We start from the raw sequence: 18,949 nt of genomic DNA on the forward strand, positions 1-18,949 counted from the left end.
TTGTTAAAAACTCCTGCCAGTAATAAGTATACAAATTTTTATTTAGAAAAAAATAAAGAAAAAGGGAATTCCCTCTCCTCATTTTAAGTAGTAAATCTATTTCTTGCTGTTCACAGTGGGGAGGGAAATTTTTTGGTTTCTTTTTTCTGCAGTACAACAGTATATATTTCTCTTCTTAGGTGAGATATTTAATACCACTGCTGTTTAGTTTTTAATGAAGCTAAAGTTGTTTCTGGAAGTAGCTTCCACCGAGAAGCTACTAAAAGTACAACTGTTCTTTCCTGGTAATGAGTGCTTGGTCTCTGTACTGCCTTCCAAATCAAATTCATCCCAAACACACTGTGAACAGTCTCTGTCCTCAGATACGACAGGCACTAACAAGGGGAAACAAATCAATGCATAAATGCCACCAACACCTTCCACCTTTTGTGATGGAGAAGCTCACATGTTCAATGACATATTGTCTATATAAGCTGGCCACAGAATAATAATGGTTTACAATATAAAGTTTGATATGTACCTAACAAATTATGAGAATTATATTTTCTTAGGAAAAATCACTTATGCAATGTACATTAATGCATTTCTTCTTAACACCTGCAATCCTGTGGAGATCATGCTCCAGAAACAGGGGAACAGGCTTCCCATCTGAAGTCCAGCAAACTCAGCTAAAACATTTTGGCAATCTCCAGTAGGCCCTAACAAGCTTTGTAGTTTTAACACCTGAGAAGCTGCAGGGCAAGGCAACACAGGAGTCTACGTGAACTTCCTCATAAACCGGAGTTTTGCATAGGCAATGATAAGGAAGATAACAGTCATGCAGAAGAGAGCCACTATGTTTTCCCACATTGCCCAGCTGGTAGGGGCAATTCCTTGGCTGCACAGGTATGCTTCACCAGAACACCTGCAGAAAAGCACAGGACACAAGTTCATATTACTATGTGGCACACATCTTCAGGTAATTACTTTTATTCCTGTTTCACAAAGATCCTTCTACCCTCAACTCTGCAAAAGAGGTGATAGAGAACCCATCACCAAATAAAACTCAAGGGACAAATCTAGATCTCTAGTTCTCGTAATTTTTCAGTAGCAACCTAACTGTTCTTTATAGATAACTGGCAATTTATAAGGAAACTTCAGAACCACCTTAAACCGTAGTAAGTACAGAAGCATTAGTTTCCCCTCAACAATCACTGGAAGTCCAAAAGCCATGGAAACAATGCCCTCACACTGTTCCCTGCAAAATACTCAGTTTGCCATCTTTCTAGTACATGTCATGAAATGGTTGCGCTGCTACAGCTTAAGGTATCAATAGCCAAGAGTATTTCAAATGGGGCAAAATGGAGCACTGTGAGAGAGATACCTTGGCTCTCTCTGTTTCTGTAGGAAGGTTATTATTTACAAACAAGTTCTGTGGTGGAGGCATATTTCTGATCACAGGTCTACTGCTTTCCAGCAACTCTGTAGCTGTCCAAACACTGCATTTCCATTGTTAAGTGACCCTGGATTTATTAGGGAAACTGATCAGTCAGGGTTAGGTTATCAAATACAAAACTTAATTTAGCTCATCTGCCTATTTTCCCTAGTAAAGTTTCATCCCTACTTCACTCTTGGGCAATTGTGGAGTTTTACTGTATAATCCTAAAACACATTACTTTGGGACATGTTGAGACTGGCTTATACGTGGTTATTCTGCAAACAGTAAAAAACTCTGACACAGTCAGACTTCCCTTTAAGCAAGTCATCATGATTCAGGCCCAGAAACACCATGAGTTACTTACATTTCTTCTGTAATATTGGGGGGACAACTGCCCATATCTCCCACAAATTCTGTAGCATTTGGATTCTTGTCACCACAGAAGTAGAGATCTCTGTACTCATTCACCTGAAGAGCCTAGGGAAAGAAGCAGAGTTCATGGTTTAGGGTGTTAAAACTGAAATACTTCAAAGGAACTTAATTACTAGAATACACATGCCACCATTCTTGGAATCATATGTTCATGTTCCTTTTTATTTTTAAGCTCTTAATCCCTGCCTTTCATAGGAACTGCTCCAGGTTCTACATGCAGGGTGGTTTGGTGTCCCAGGCCTTGGCTTCCAAGTTGCTTAGCCAAGGGTTTCTGTCTTACCAGCTACAGGTTCCCATTCATCCACTTTCACCTGGGTCAATCTACTTATCCAGAAAACCACGTGTCTGCATGCAGAAACCCCAGCACCACCACACTGAAGGCATGGCACAGTCAGCTGAAGAGGTGAAAGGTTCCCCAGCACTAGCATCCTGCACTCACTGCTATCTCAGAGGACACTTCCACATAGAGTAACACTGATAAAATACCTCAGTGATACCCAAACAATGAGATTTTGCACATCTCCCACCCTGCGCCAGCTGCAGCATTCATTTCAGTCATTGTTACTCAAAGTAGGACACTATTCCTTCCAAAGAGGCTTGGCCAGCATGTAAACAGGAGATGGAAACACAACTACCACCTGTGACCTGCTCTATCTATCTACTGTGTTTCAAGCAGCTGCACCCTTAGATTTCTGCTGCTTACTATTCAGAAAAGTCAAATTTCACTTCAGAGGAAGCCATACTGAAGACTTGTGCACTATAGTAAATCCTTTAACCAGTTGGAAAGTCATTGGCCTCAGACTGGCCACCCATACAGTAGTGTCTGGAGGGGCTGTACAATATTTGATTTTATTCTAAACCACAGGGATCAACTATTCAGGCTAGGAATTAATGCCTGACTGGACGGCCTGCTCTGCTGCTGTCCAAGCAGCACTAATTCTGTAGCACAAAGTGTTTGTTCAGTCTCTGAGGCTTCCAGCTCTCACACAGAGTTCTAACTTTTGCTTCCTTTTTGAGGCTGGCTGGTTTGTTTTGGGTTTTTTTGTTTTTGGTTTTTTTTTACCACAATCATGCAACGAAACAAACTAAATCTGGCTTTAAGAAAACTTCACACTTTATACTCAAAACCTCTCCAGGAAGCAGCAGTGTGGCTACATTACTCAGAGGAGACCAATGCTACTTTCTACTCACAGTGAGGCCATATCGGGGGATGCTGAAGTACTTGAGCCAGTTCAGCCAGCCCATTACTGAAGGGAGGTTCACTAAGAGGCCAGAAAAGATCTGAAATAGAACAGAAGAGATTTATGAGTCACAAACTCTGTTTACTGCAAATAATACCATTCCTGCACAGATGCTGCAGTTCCCAGCAGAGGTGCACTGGGATTGATGGACCAACTACTGCTGTTATCCCTGTACCCACAGACACAAGTTGGAACCTTACAGCACTCCCATGCTGCTGGCCCAACAGCACACCCAAGTAACTTCAGCTCAACTGCTTGCAAAGAGGTCAGAAAGGTTTCCTACATCCACATGTGAGCTAAAAGGCATGATCACAACTTCTTACTCAGGAGGACTATCCTTTGGTCAAGCTAGCCAGAGGCTAAAGAAGGATGACTGGGAGGTGAGAAAGTGGAGAATAAAAAAGGAGAAAAATGGGGAGCCTTAAGAACTGCTATTATTTCAGTCCTCCCCTCTGACCTACATCTTTTCTGCGTGTTTTCTCTTGACTGGAAAAAGATTTGCTTTTACTTCTAAGCACAAGTGGTCTTCATAGCTAAAATGACACTTTACCCTCTGCTTTATCACAAGTGATCTTTCAGGACACAGTCCTTATATACTTAGTCCTTATGCACTTGAGTGACTTAATTCAATGTACATCAGCTGCCCTTCACTACACAAGCACACTTCTCACCCACACCCACAGTGAGCAGTTCAAGCAGTGCACTATCACTTGGCTAATTGAAAAAGCAGGTTAAATTGCAAATCGAAGAATAAGGGATGTACTGTGGCTCAGAGTATGAAATCATCTAACAAGAAATATGTAACTTGGTAGGTTTCACAGTCAAGAAGTTTCATCACCAGCATCACCTCTTTGAAAAAGAATTCACAGCTCTCATCTATGAGTAGTCAAAATTCCTTTCTCTCTCACTTGTTCTCTTCCTTAAAAAATCCTTGGGGAAGAGTATTGAATTAATTTCTAGAACCCCAGGGAAATATTTGATTACAAAAAAGAGAGGGTTTGTGCCTTCTAATCCCACTTGGGCAGCAAAAATTACTGCAAAAAATCAACAGATCTAAAGTTTATTTCAAGGTTTTTTTTTCCCTTTTAAATGATCTAGTTGATCACTTAGATTTCTAATACTGGAAATGCAAGATTTTTTTAAAGTCAGTCTTTGTAAGGACAAGTGTGGCACATTGTTAGGAAAGCTCTGGTGGCATCACAACTACTGAACTGCACTCAACCCTTAGACTACGAGCTGGCAGAAATCTATCTTTGACTACAGAGACAATAAAATCACAAGCATGGGGCTGATGTGCCACTGGACTATGAATATTTTAGCCTGCCCAGGGCTAGCTCAACCCACTCCTCTCAGCTGCTCTCGGCTCTTCCCTCCCATCCACCAAAGGAGCACACACCCCCTTAACATACTTACAAGCATCAGGACAAAACAAATGGTGATGAGCAGATTTGCCACAGCCACCACATCCATCCCAGCACTGATAGCCAGGGACATGGCTGTGGCTGTGTAGGACACCAGTATCAGGGTCAGCATGAAGAAGAAGAACCGCCCTGCAACAGCTTGGTATCCTATCAAAAACCAGAAAGGTAAGAGTCCAGTAAACAACCACATTATGAATTCCAGAGAGGTACCCTTGGATTCCTATACAAGACAGGCAAATCAGGAAGAAAGATCAAGTTTGGAGTTGTCAGGAATTATGCATGCTTCAAAAGCCTAAAAAGTTTAACCAAAAGATGCTGTCAGGCAGGTCCCTGTGTTAGATTGCTGGTGTCTCTGCCCCTGCCCCAGAGTCCTCCAAAGTTAAGATGCCAAGCAGTTGGAGGTTCAGCAGTACGTTATAGATACAGGAATCTGGCTAAATCAGAAATCAAATGTGTTGGAAGATGACAGGTTCAATGAAAGCATCAATTCTTTACCAATCATCCAGTAACTGATGCATGAGAATATGATGGCTGGAGTAGTTCTCATGGGCAGCAGATCTCCTATCATCAAGGCCAGGAAGTAGGCAGACACACGGTAATATCCACTGGTGTACTGATGGCTGCGAGGACAGGAAGGAGGGGGGTTGTACAGGTTTAGAGGTTCTGTAGGAAGCAGGCTTAGAGTGCGTGTTTGGTTTATCCTGATTTGTTTCTGCTCTTTCTACCACTGACTCCTCTCTATGCAAAATGCTTGTTTTATCTGTGCCATCACTGACAATCTATGAAGTAAGGGCTGATTTGTCTCTCAGACCCTGCAATCAAACTGACAGCCCTCCAAGGAAAGTGAATGAAAGACTGTGTGATTGCTAAGTAAAATATCATAAAAAAATCTCCTAAGTCTCTTTTCAGAGAATAAGATCCTTAATACAAGAGCGCAGGGAAGCATTAGGCTTCTATAAACTGGAGGAACACTTCATCCACTGCTAACTCATACAGCTGCTTCCAGGGAAGAAGGAATGATACCCAGCAATGGGAAAACACCTTTGGGACATAAACTCACCTCCAGTTCACAGGGCAATTAAATGTCATTATGATTGTTTTGCTGCTTAATGGAGCTCATGAAAAGATGCTTTAACAGGTGAGGTGCCTAAATCCCCACTGATGCAGCTGGTAAACTATGCTGGCAAGCTAGTCTTCCAGACTAGCAAGAAATGGCAGTGTGGGGCAATTTCACTCCTGAGCAGCTGTTAGGGACAATATCAAGCTGCTCTGAGCAGCCTGTGGGTCGACATGTACATTCCAGGCATAAATCTCCAGTTTCCTTTTTACTGCACAGGATCTGTCTCTTGCCCTTCTACTGCATGAGTTGGAGGCACCTCCAAACTACACTTTCAACATATATGTAAGTATACATGTGTGTATACTGTATCTACATGCATTTACAAACATATACACACATACAAAAACATGTACATATATGTGTATATATATAAATATAATTATAAATATATTACACATAAATAATATTATAAGCAAATAAAGGTAATAAATACAGTAACTATATTTAATGATATATTAAAGTAATTACTTACAACAACAATATAATAATCAAGCACATCCCTCTCTAAACAGAGAGATGCCCTTGATTACTAGAGAGCCCTTATAAACCAGACAGTGTCCCCCTTCATCTGAGCATCCCTTGCAAAATTTTTCCAGGAACTCTCCCTTCATTTTTGCACAGTCTTGCCTCTTTAGGACCATTGCAAGACTGTGTGTCAGTGCTTGTGAGAAAGAGGGCAGGTAAGATTCACAGTCCACAGGATTCACAGATGCAGAACTCAAAAGCAGCTTTTACCAAAAGAGGGTAGGAAAAGCAGTAAACTGTCACACAGCGAGCAAGTAAAAGCATTTCCTCCTTCCCCCAGCTCTTAGTATTTCACATCCCTGCTCTACAGACTAACTGTGCATTACTATTACAATCTGATGTTGCAAGGGAGCAATCAAGTATTGGTGGCAATAATTTTGTTCAGCGTGTAAGATACTGCCCCATCTTATTCCAGCGTATGAGACAATCCAAGTGCCTTACTACTTACACAAATAGTTTCTTGTCTCTGATGAATAGCTCAATTGCAGAGACACTGGAAAAACACTGGTTTGTAGTGACAAAAAACAAGGATCCAACCCTAGACGGCAAAACAGAACAATAGAAAAGTGAGAGAACAACCAGAACAAACAGTGGTAGCCTCAGACATCATCACACCATCAAGTCAGTGCTTTTCTCCGTTCACAGAATGGAGATATTTAACTGTGCTACTGAAAATCTTAGCTGTATCCTTTATCTTCCCTTTTACATCCCCTTTGTACTTACGTGCAAGACTGACAGAACTATGGCCCCTTTAGGACCCCTGACAATTCCATGCTGCAGTGAACTGAGACTTGTGAACCCAACCCTCCTTTGTATTTCAAGTAGATCCCAAGGCCTTCCTTCCCTGTGCCTCAAACCCGACTGCTACAGATAGAAAAATGAGCAAAGCTGTGGCTTTTCATCTTACCGATTCTGAATGCCGCTTCGGTCCAGTTTTACACCAAAAAAGATAGCACCCACAACCAAGGCTAGAATTATGGTCACGGCAATCTGGACAAGAAAGAAATGTGGAAAGAAGAAAGGAAAAAGGAAATCCTTCAGGTAAGTAAAAAATTAGGAACTAACATTATTAAGTCATATGCAGGGTTTAAGTTTCACACCTGCCTAAAGCCTTGCTCTTGTGAGGCAATGTGTACCTATGACACAGACAATTAAAATCCTTATGACGGTTTTTCAGATTTTATCCCCTTCACTTTTCTACTTCAGAGGAGCTAGCAGAGTTTAGTAGAAACATGCTTATAGAATAACCAAGTTTAAATTTTAAAGTGAGGCACAAAATTAATATCACCCTAGAGGTTCCCTATGTGAACCAGAGAATGGAGCACTTTCCCCGCACCCAAATCTTCAGTGCAGTAGCCCTTGTGCTAAACTAAACTGGAGATCTTTTTCCAAAGGCCACAAAGATAGCTGAGCATCACACTCCACTTAGATGGCAGTGGCACAGGACTTTTCTGCTTCCCTAACTGCCTTTGAAAACATGATTCTGTCCTACAAACTGCAGGTTATGGGACTGAGAGCAGCAATAATCTGAGACTTTTAGCAATTGTTACCTACTTGTGCAATGGAGGCCTGTGGGTTCCTGATGAGATTTTTCAGGGAACGCTTGGACACCCAGTAGAGCTGAGTCAAGAATCCATTTGCATAGGTAATCTCATGCTCCTGCTTGGATAGTCTCTGCTTGCTTCCCCGTCCAAGTTCCACTTTTCCCAGTGCTTCCTTTGTGCTCTGATATAGGCTGGAGCTGAGATATTTCTGGTGCAGCACATCTACCACATTGCTATCCACATTCTCTTCTGCCACTCCATTGTCACTGCTCACTTCTGAGTGAGAAAAACAAGACATAGCTTCTGATTCCCTGTGAACCTGACCTTCAGATATAAACTCAGCAATTCTGGAGGCTGAAGAAAAATGCAGAAATGCCCAGAGAATTTGAGTTGTTCAAGACTTAGCTCTGAGTTTAAGAGGCTATCCTGAGTGAGAGGTTTTTCCTACATTTTTAATAGAACCTAGTTAACCTGCCCATTCTTTCTGGCACAAAATGGTCACATTCTTTTAACATGGCACCAGAAAACCATTGTTTCATTGAATTTGGGAAAAAACAATGTTTGCTCTGATTCACATCACCAAAAACTACTTTACAAAATCTGTTCCCTTATAGTCCTTCAGTCAACAATGTGCTACATGATCTCCAAGCCTTTCCAAACATTTCACTCACTATATTGGTAGAGAATTTGTTCTCTAACAGTTCAAATCTCTTTCACTCTCCTGTAAATCCAACACTCCTTAGCCAATCTACCTTGTCTTCTCTGCAGCAGCCTCTTATGTCACTGAACTTGTCAGCTGCCTCTTGAGACTAAGTTCTAGTTTTTCCAGTCTTTCCCTCACTCTTTGTTTTTTTTTTAATTTTTGGTATTTGTCATTGCTCTCCTATACTACTGAAGTGAAAAAATACACTTAAAAAGTCTTCTGATCTCTTCAAAGAAGCCCAAAACAAAGTATATCTACTAGTAGGAAATAAAAAAAAAGATAATGAAATGCCCTTAGACTCAAGAAAACCCAGAGAATAAAAGCTTGCCATCACCACACACAATTTCCCTTCTACACTAACCAGCAGTGATTTCTCCTTCACAATTTACCTTTTCCTGTGTCCACAGGTCTGTGATCTCCCTTGCTTGCTGCCACAGCAGTTGAATCACCATTTATGACATCGAGGAAGAAGTCAGCTGGATTATTGAAGGGTTCACATTCATATCCTTAAAAAAAAAAAGAACAGACCAAATCAAAATCACACATCTAATGTGTTTGCATTGCACAGGGCACACCTCAGAAGGTCACATCTAATACTATATCACTTTTCCATAACCCTTTTAGCAGAAAACTTCAGATTTTCCTAAGAGTTACTTTCAGCAGTAGATGGACAGGATTTAGGAGATGGTGAATCTGGTGTATCTAAAGAGCTTCAAAGCTGCTTATTCACTGATGAGGTGAGAAGGAATCTCTAACTTGCTTCTACCATAGCTCAGTATGGACAGCTCTTGCCTCCTTCCCAGTGCTGTTCAACCACATTCCACTCTGAAAGACACACAGTTCCTCAGCAGAGGCTCCTGGATGTCTGCTCTACAGCCTCAGATATTTCTTCCAGAAGCTGAACTCTTGTTGGTGTTTCCCTGGTCACAAGGTTGAGGAAGAGCTGTCCAAGAGCAGCTTCTTATAATACAGTTCTAAGTATGGGACAAGGAGGAAATTAAAAACAAACAAACCCAAAGATGCTTCTACAGCTTTGAGAGAAAGGAACTGAGCTACTAAGAGGAGGAGCAGAAGTACTGACATTGGTTAAAGCACCTCCCTTAAAGGCAGGGAAAACTTATAATTTAATGTGTCCACAGTTGCATCTAAAGATTGGAAGTTCACTCCACATTCTCTCTTCATTAGAGACAGGCACCCTCACCCTACTTATTCAGAGACAGGGCAGCCACCCAGCAGTGCAACTATTAACCCATCTTAAAGACACACCGTAATTTTATCCTCTTGGCTGCCCACCTGCATTCAGTCTGGAGCATATTTTTGGATCAATCTGTACAGATTGCTGCCAATCTGCAGGCTGTGGTTCAAAAGCCACTGGATCTGCCATGGAGGCCTGGTACAAGTACAGGCATTATCTTGTCTGTTGGACATGATGATTATACATGTCTAAGTGATTCTTGGCTTTTGTCCTCATGCAAGGCAAAACAAAGGCAAGAGAGCCATGCTCTCTTCTCTTGAAAATTTTTGGGTTTCTCAGTCTTTTTCTTGTTCTAACATAACACTGCTCAGACTGTATGTGTACAGTCTCTAACATCCTAGTGATAGAAAAGCATGGGCCTGTTATCCAATGCTAGGGCATGAATCTACACACAGATTTAACTCATGAGCCAGTTGCTTTTGCTCTTGGCATGGAAGACTTACCAATAGAACTGAAGTACTCCAGGGCGTGCTTTGCAGGACCATGGTACAGCACCTTTCCTGAAGCCAGTAATGTCAGACTGTCAAACAGCTTGAATATGGAGTAACGAGGCTGATGGATGGAAAATATGATGGTTCGCCCTCTTCTTGAGAGCCTGAAACAGAAACAAAGCATCTCTTAAATACACCACACTTTGGATTTCAGGAAGGTAAACCCTAAGTATCAAAATCCAAGACAAATACTTGGCAACTTCTCAGGGTCTTGACCCAGAAAACTCTTCTCTCCCTTCTCTACCACTGCGTCAGATGCTGCCTGCAAGACTCTCAAGACAGCACCAACCATTACAGGAGACCATCACTGCAGTCCAGGTAGCCAAAGTAAGATGCTGTCTGTAGCTAGCAAAGCCTGAGGCCACAGCTGTGTATAAACCCTCTTTACATGTTTTTTATACCAGATGTCAACCTGACTAACTGGAACAGTCCACTGTGCTCAATGACAGTACCAGGTGTTACTTATCAAGCTGTGGAAGTCTGGCCAGCTGAGATTTCTATTAGCTCTTCTGCTGAAGATTTACTCTAAAGAAAATTCAAAACAAGTTTTCCTTGAGGTTTGTCAGATGCTCTTTCAAGTGCTTTAGCACTGATGCCCAACAAGGACCTATATTCACAAACACCAGAGCAAAGCAACCCCCACAAGCAAAACCAGACAACATGCCACAAACCCAGGAGGAGGATTAGAAAGTCATTCTCATTAAATAAGCCTCTTTCGTCCTCCTTGCACATAACTTTGTTCTAATTGTCAGAAGACAGCTCGTCTCCAAAACATAGGACACTGAGGGTAAATCTGCAGTTGAAGTTTAATCTGAGTTCAAGATTTTTGTCAGGTAATAAGACTCAGATGGATGGCCAAGAAATTATGATTACAAGGCCTGACCTCCCAGTCCACCCTTCGTTGTGGCAAAGGGAAGCTGTCCAAGCTACATCTGCTTTTTGGGCTCCAATCCAATGCTTGCTGCGGAAAGATTCCCATAAGCTTAAAAAGGCCTTGGAAGAAACCCAAACAAATAACTTACCACTACTTCTGAGTATATTTGTCTAGTTGTTTGGGGGTTTTTTTTGTTGTTTTTAGTTTTTTGGTTTTTTTAAGGAGAACTATAACTACTTGGTCATAAGAACATTCCTTTTTTCACTAATGACTTGAAAACCAAATTGCAACACAGCTCTGAAGAGCTGACTCTTACTTCTTCAGAAGGATGAGGACTGCATTGGCTGTGCTGGCATCAAGGCCAGTTGTTGGTTCATCCAGGAAAAGGACTGGTGGCTCTGTGATGAGCTCCATCCCAATGTTGGTTCTCTTCCGTTCCCCTCCAGACACTCCCCGGATCAATTCAGTTCCTACCTGCAAGCAGAAGAAATCAGATATTTTCAATAAGACCCAGTCAGTGCATGCTCTGGAGCTGTGGGCTTTCAACACCCAGCCGTTTTCATTTTCAGAGTCCCTTTAATGAACTCTAGGGCCAGCAGCAGGTGACTTTGACTCAGTGTGAGGGACTGGGTAACAGTATGCTGAGCCTGATTTTCAGAGGTACCAGGTGCCTTATGATTTCAGGGAACAAGGATGACACTGACAAGGAAGAGACACAGCAAGGTCACAGCATTCAGAGGAGGCATTGGCATGTGGGGATGCCTTTTTTTGGTAGCTTGCCTGTTAATACAAGCTCTGCACAGAACTTCTCCATCAAAGACCAGTTTTCTATCCCTCAGAGCTTTCAGAAATGAGAAAACAATTTTCTTGTCTTGTTCCACAAAGCCAGGAAGTGACTGAACAACTTTCCAAGATACAATGACTAAGCGACTCTTTCCCTTCTGAATTTATACAACATGCTGGACACGGTCCAAAATCTTCTCCCTTTAGTAGCAAATATAAATACCTCTCTCCAAGCTCCCTCCTGAGCTGGAGACTGATTTCTTGCATGCAATATGGTTTAGTCAAGTTCCTGTTTAGCTTCCTGTAACTGCACTACATACACCATACTGCCCAGAGACAAATGGTTCAGTTTCCAGAGGTAGTATGATTTCTGAGAAAGGTGTTCTCTCTGCTCACCTTAGCATCAGCCACTTTGCTTAATCCGAGCTCATTGATAATCTGGGTGACTCGCTCTTCCTTCTCCTTAATGCTGATGGAGCTGGGGAGTCGCAGTGCAGCAGAGAATTGCAGGTTCTCCCTCACCGTCATTGTGCCCATAACAACATCATCCTGAAAGTACAAATGGACAGTTGAAAAGACTCCTCAGCTGCAGAGTGGGTATCAGAGTCCCTTAGTGGCAGTAACTGGATAAACTGTTTGCAGACCACAGTGGAACCCAGACTGAAGGACAACTCCTTTAAATTTTACATGACATGAGATTCAAAGTCCTTCAGCAGCAGTCAAGGGGAGACTGCAGCTCTGCAGGCCCCACAGCTTACACCAAGCAACCCCCTAGCCTGCTTTCAGGCTGAGAAGTTCAAGTGCAGACAGTGCCACTTTGCACTGCATGTGCATTTTTCTTACTAGCCAAAGTGCGGCAAAGCAGGTAGTGATTTTGTAGAGTTAAACTCCTGTCTGGAAGCCAGTTGGAGCCAAAGGATGTTGCTAGTGCTCAGTGTTCAAGGTAGAGACACTCAGGGAATCACCCTGGTCAGCTCTGTTCCCAGTTATAAGCCATGCCTCTTTGTGGTCCAGAGTACCCGCTGAGTTCAGCTGCCAACAAGGAGTGTTCCCCAGCTCCTCACTGGCAGCAGCTTCTCAGAGAAGCAAGAATATTGCACCAAGATGTTCCTGCCATGTTTCAGCTATGTACAACTCCTGGACCTAAGACTTTATTCTAAGGGTTCAAAACCTTCAACAGTCATGTGCACTTTGAGAGAAAATCAAATCTATCCAAATAACAGACCTGAGCAACATCCAGCAACCTGCAACAACCATGAGCCTAATAGAGATTCGCCATTCAGAGCTCCATGCATCTCCATCACTCCCACTTTGGTATTTGTACCAATTCTGTATCCTACCATATCATGAGAAAGGGCTGCAACACTGGATAGCTGCTGACAAACTTGCCTGTTACATCAGCCATCTCTGGAAGACATCCCCTAAGCTGCAGGGCACCAGATTCTTGCCTTCTTTAAGACTCTGCCCATGTCAGCTGTAGTGCATCACCAGCAAATAATATACCAGTCAACCATGTTTGGCACTGGACTTAACAGAGGAAGACAAGAATGTGCTGCTTTGCTGCCAAAGATGGTTTAGGCCTTTCATATCCTCCCTTCCCTTCCCATAACCCCTCAGTCTCTGATCCCAGCCTCCCATTCTCCACTCTCAGATCCACCAATACAACTGTTGAGTCACTACACTGGAAACTAAACTGTGAATTTAAGCTTAATACCAAGCACAACCATCAGTGACATGACACCTTCACTCTCACAGCATGAATGGAGACCACCAGTAATTTTATAGGGGTGACAGATGACTTAGCATGCCTATATGCTTATCTGCATAAAAATGATCCTATAATTACGTATTTAGGACTTCAGTGCTGCTTGTAGTTTTTGATCCATCTTTATTGATCCAGGGAGTGCTGCATTGGGTGGGAAGGGGGAGAAACCATTTAACGTTTCACCAAGTTGCTTAACATTTTAAGGTTATGTTTGGTTGCTTTGGACATTTGAGAGACAAGTGTTTCCAACTGGGACCACTTGTAAGAAACTTACTAGCTATTAATCATCTCCTGAGAATTTGGGGATCTCTGACCTGCAGGATCAAGATTTAGCACCAGTCTCATCGCATGGATCCTTCCAGAGCCCCCAGCTGGCAGTGTTCAGCTGCCTGTGTCACATCTGCCTGCAGTCAGAACCCTGGATGGCTTCCAGATTTGGCTGCTCATACAGCTGCCAAGAATCCCCTTCTCCCCAAAGTTCCCCAGGGCTTTGAGGGTCTATTATTGGTCCAGGCCTCCACCCACTTCCGCAGATTCAGCTGGGTTTTCCTGTCTCCAAGTGGAATGAACCTCTGTCACAGCCAGCTAGAATCAGAGGAAGAACAGCAGGGATCTATTTATTTCCTAGAATTATTGTCTGATAGTTTGAAGGTACTTCTGCCAGCTAGAACTGCTTCTGAGTTTAACAACAAGAGATTTTGGGTGTCATGATTTTTTTCCTCCTTTTTTTAAAAACCTTTGCTAGCACTTCAGGGCAGAGCCCAAAGGACAAGTCACAGTAGACCAGCAGTTTGGGCATCCATGGGGCTGTGGGAAGACACACCTCTATGCCTGGCTAGGCTGGAGTAACAGTTTGATCTTACTGTCTTCCGTATCCCAGATAAAAACTAAACACTGTAACATCTGAGTTATCAAATTAGGCTCTGTAGGGACCACTGAAAATTACCTAAACTAGTCATTCATGTTTCCTCATCTTATGTGGTCTCCCACTGCAAGGTTTCCCAGGCCTCCAGGAAGGCAGTTACTCACCTGCACAACATATCCTGAGATGCACTTGAAATTTGGAGGTTGTGGGATGCCATCTATAAGCACTTCTCCAGACAGACCTGCTGGGTCCTTTCTGGCAGCCAGCACATCTAGGAGACTTCAAACAAACACCAGGCATTAGGTTTTGCAATAACCGCTGCCTTTACCCTTGACTGGGTAAGTACCACCAGCCATGACTGAGTTACAGCCTGCTCACAGTGCGCTGAAACCAGAGGGCACAGGAAGGGGCTTCCCCTACTCTGCAGGCTTTAGCTCTTTGTACAGAAAGTCTGGTGTACATCCAGGATTTTCCAGCACACGGTGTGCCACAGCAGTATGGCAGTGTACAGACGCTCACAATTCACAACAGTCAACCCCCTACAGACATAAACTTGGTCTGTGTATTTACAGATAACCTCAAATGCACAGAGACAAAAGCACCCTGCTGAGTCGTTGCAGGCTGCTCTCCAGCCAGGGGAGCACTGAACTAACTCCTCTGATCTCAAGGAAATTAATCCATATGGGTGTAAACAAGACAAGAGTTAAGATTAATTCTAGAAAGTATTTTTTTTTAATGTATCACTGGATTCTCCTTACTGCCAATGCAGAGGCCAGCCTGTCTGCCAGATAAGTAAACTGCCCTGATGAAGTGCTGCTCTTGAAAGCATCCTGATTAACCAGCAGGCTCCTTAGAAAAGAACATCAATGGTCACCACAAAGACACACCTGTGTGAACCCTGGCCATATTTGCAACTGTCTGACATTCTTAAAGTGGAAGAGTGACAAAGAGCTCTCTTACCACAGGAGAGAAAACAGCATTAGGACTGGATGGAGATAGTCACATGGTATTTCTCTGTGCCTTCATCCAAACAACTCAAGCATATGTGTACCCCCACCAGCAGGCCACAGCCAAGCTGGGGTAAAGATCAGAGCATCCTACAGACTGCATTACACCATGTTCCTGTCAGTTGCCAGAGAGGGGTCTGGCCTAGCAGCTTCAAGGAACTCTCATGTTGCAGAGAGTTCAGAGGGGTTGACATCTTCCATGCCCCAGGGGAGCTTGTACCCCATCCCCACCCCATTACTAGTCAGAACAGAGCCTACATCTGAGCTCCAGTCACCTCAGTTCTGCCTGGTGTCTTAACTCAGGCCACCACCAGACTGCAATAATAGGGAACACCAACTGGAGCAGATGAGGGATGTGACACAGTCACAGTGCAAGAACTTCAGCAAAGCTGACAGAGGGGCAGGAGGTCAAACTGCATCCCCAGATTTCTCAAAGGCATGCAAAGGTGTAAGCCTGAAGATACCTCACATCTCCCCTAACCCTCAGAATCCCAAATATATTTTGAACAGCTGACTGTCCATTTAAATGAGCAGAAGGTACTCACGAAGATTTTCCACTCCCTGTTGGCCCCAGGATAGCATTCAAGCCTGGTTTCATAATGCCACTGGAAGAAGGAAAGAGTTGTTTACAAATAAGGACATTTACAAGGACCACCCATATGCCGATTTTAGTAGATGTGAACAAAATGCTGTTAAAAGAAAAACTTCAGAGATTAAAAACTTCTCAAATCTGAAATCAATAAGCATTTCTCCTTTCTGTCCCAGACTGCCAGTCAGAACAGAATCAGAACTGGACATAAAAAGCAATCTACAAAAGACAAAAATAAAGTGTCTTCTCTGCTCAGCAGGGTCTTAAAAAGAAGCAACAACTGCTCTCTGTTGCTCATTTCCTCTGACTACACCTTGAGCCTCAGTTAAGGGAGTCCTTAGATCTTAGGGCAGAAGAGTTCACACAAGTTTGGTCCTAATTTGCTCCAATCAATAACTGAAACTACTTCATCTACATCCCAGCTATTTTGCCTAAAAGCAAATCAAAGTGTTTACATGAACTGCTGACTGGCAGGAGGGCAGTAATTTCTGTACCAGCACAGCTGGATCTGGAAGGTGACATGAGGTCACTGGTTCACAGCAGCAGATTAATTCCTACCCTCTAGTATTTAATTTAAGCAAACACTTACTTAACATCATGAAGAATCTTCTTTTCCACGATTTTCCTTTTACATAAGAATCCACTGGACTGCTTAACAGAGTACTGGATGTTATGGAAACTCACAACGGAGCCACGAGGAGATCGGAGGGACTCTTGTGTTGGAACAGAACGTTGGAAACTGCCCGCTCCTTCCTCTTCTCCAACAGAAATAACGCTGTGATCGAAGGTGTCTGACATCATGTCCTTGTTACACAGGTCAAGCTCCACTGCATGGAGATTTTTGAGGTCACTGTTGTTTTGAGCAGTTCCCATCTGTTGAGATGAAGAACACAGAAACACACGGGGAAGGAGACGTGTGAACAAAAATTTCTCCAGAAAGTGTCTTGGAAGAGCAAGTTCATGTGCACCACACCAATCAGTACACATGCCAAGTTTCCAAAAGGATGGACATCCGCACCGGAAGACATCCAGTAGTCCCCAAAGGCACGGAAATCCACAGATTTAGAACTAACCTTTAAGAAGAAGAATTATATTCTTGAAGTAAATGATGCTTGCTCAAAGGGCATCTAATGAGGCAAAAACAAGCCTACCTATGTTGGCCACCACCTTTTGTAACACAGTCGGTACTACTAATGGAAACTGTCACCACTTAAAGAGATTCAAGCTCACCCTTTTCAGTCATAACATGCTTAGCCCCCTGCCGCCCAACAAAGCCAGCAGAGAAAGCCTATTAATGAACCCATATAAAGAACCACAGCAAGAAAAATGTTTGTTGTTTATGAAAATGAAGGCCAGTCGCATCTTGTTTGCTGCACAAGTCTGTTTCAGAGATATAAATGTGATTAAAATAACAATTGCACATGCTAAAAATTACTGTGATGATGGGGAAAGCGCAGGTACTCATCAGGTTAAAAGAACAAGGAGAAAGACCTGACCACAAACACATCCATTGCTAGTTCCTTGAATTTTGTGTGAAGGTAGAAGTATCCCACCAATCACCAATTTCCCACCGTCTGCACTTCTTTCCTCCCAGGACTAAGAGGCTGATAGCTAGCAAGGACCACCACTACAGCAGAAGTAGATTTCTCAGGGAGAGAGAGATGATCACCCTACTGGGAAACTGGAGCTACAAAAGCCAGGTTTAAAGAAATGGGAATTGTCCTTTCCTCTCTGCCTCTTCCTAGCAGTGCAAGTGCAACAAGTTGCAGAAGCTTTTTCCTGTACAAGTGAAATAAAACTAAGAGCAAAGGAAGGGTAGTTTAGTTTGGACTCATACTTAACTCTAAGGCTAGTCAACCCTGGGAAAGACTTGCTTATGGGATACAACACAGGATACGCTAGTTACATCAACAAGAGATGGCTTACACTCTTGAAAGGTTGCACAACAGATGGTGAGGGGAAAAAAAAAAAAAAAAACTAACAGGATGACACTGACACTAGGGGCAAAGACCTTGTTAGACTTTTGAACGTTTTGCTTGTATCTGTCCTGGCTGGGTTCGGTGGTTACGTTCACCGTACACCCTTTTATGCAGGTTTTTGTAAAGCTACCGATTTGCACTTGGCAAGCGTGTGTGTGCACGGACGGCAGAGGACGAGAAAGCCCAGCAGAGGCTACAGGTAGGCTGGGGCTGCAGCAGCCCCTCCCGGCAGTGCCCCTCTGTCACCCACCCACGCCCCGCGTTTCGCCACTAAGCCGGAGCCAGGACCCGACCCGGCCGACCACGCTCCGCTCCGCTCTCCTCCCCCACCCGCGTCCTCCCCGGCCCCGCCAGGATCGCTGCTCGCCCGCCCCTGCCCCGCCAGGATCGCTGCTCGCCCGCCCCTGCCCCGCCAGGATCGCTGCTCCCCCGCCCCGGCCCCGCCAGGATCGCTGCTCGCCCGCCCCGGCCCCGCCAGGAGCGCTGCTCCCCCGCCCCGCCCCGGCCCGGCCCGGCCCGCGCCGTTACCGCGCGGCTGCCGCGGCGCTCCACGCTCCGAGCGGCGGTGGCTCTGCCTTGGCGGCGTTTTATAAGCGGGTCCGAGCGGCGGGTTACATAAAGCGGCGGCGGGGAGTGCCGGCGGTGTCACGCAAACCCCGCCGGTCGCGGGCGAAGGCGGCGGTGATGGAGCCCCGCTCCGCGGGCGGCGCGACCCCCGGGGCCGTGGCGGGGCCGTGCCGAGCCCGGCCGTGTGAGGGCCCCGCTGCGGGAGCGCTGTCCCCGCCGGCAGCGCTGGGCCCGGGGCGGCGGCGCGGAGCAGCCCCCGTGTGCCGGGGTGCCGAGGGCTGCCGGCGCTGTCAGCCCGCCTTCCCGGGGCGGGGAGAGCAGCGGGACAAAGCCGCGGTGATCGCTCGCCGGGAGCCCCCAGTGCGGGCAGC

At 44.4% G+C, this 18,949-nt stretch overlaps 1 protein-coding gene and 1 long non-coding RNA gene across 2 annotated transcripts in view; one reads left to right on the top strand and one right to left on the bottom strand.

Moving 5' to 3' along the window:
* Positions 1 to 23: 23 nt before the first annotated feature.
* Positions 24 to 18,841, bottom strand: LOC111931117 (broad substrate specificity ATP-binding cassette transporter ABCG2-like). The gene is made up of 16 exons (XM_086899943.1): positions 18,540 to 18,841; positions 16,622 to 16,905; positions 15,989 to 16,048; positions 14,601 to 14,715; positions 12,203 to 12,355; positions 11,340 to 11,497; positions 10,102 to 10,253; positions 8,793 to 8,909; positions 7,711 to 7,976; positions 7,064 to 7,146; positions 6,605 to 6,694; positions 5,007 to 5,131; positions 4,504 to 4,658; positions 3,041 to 3,130; positions 1,782 to 1,894; positions 24 to 904 (listed from the first exon to the last, which is right to left on the bottom strand). Exons 2-16 carry the CDS (start codon positions 16,903 to 16,905, stop codon positions 757 to 759), a joined length of 2,109 nt encoding a protein of 702 aa, XP_086756069.1. The 5' UTR covers positions 18,540 to 18,841; the 3' UTR covers positions 24 to 756.
* LOC111931118 (uncharacterized) overlaps positions 18,071 to 18,949 on the top strand; it is a 32,246-nt gene continuing 31,367 nt past the window's right edge. The window contains exon 1 of the long non-coding RNA XR_002865454.2: positions 18,071 to 18,210. This is a non-coding gene — a long non-coding RNA (uncharacterized LOC111931118). The remainder of the gene's footprint in view (positions 18,211 to 18,949) is intronic.

Source organism: Cyanistes caeruleus, chromosome 8 (genome assembly GCF_971803275.1).
Source record: "Cyanistes caeruleus chromosome 8, bCyaCae1.hap1.1, whole genome shotgun sequence".
Lineage (NCBI taxonomy): Eukaryota > Metazoa > Chordata > Aves > Passeriformes > Paridae > Cyanistes > Cyanistes caeruleus.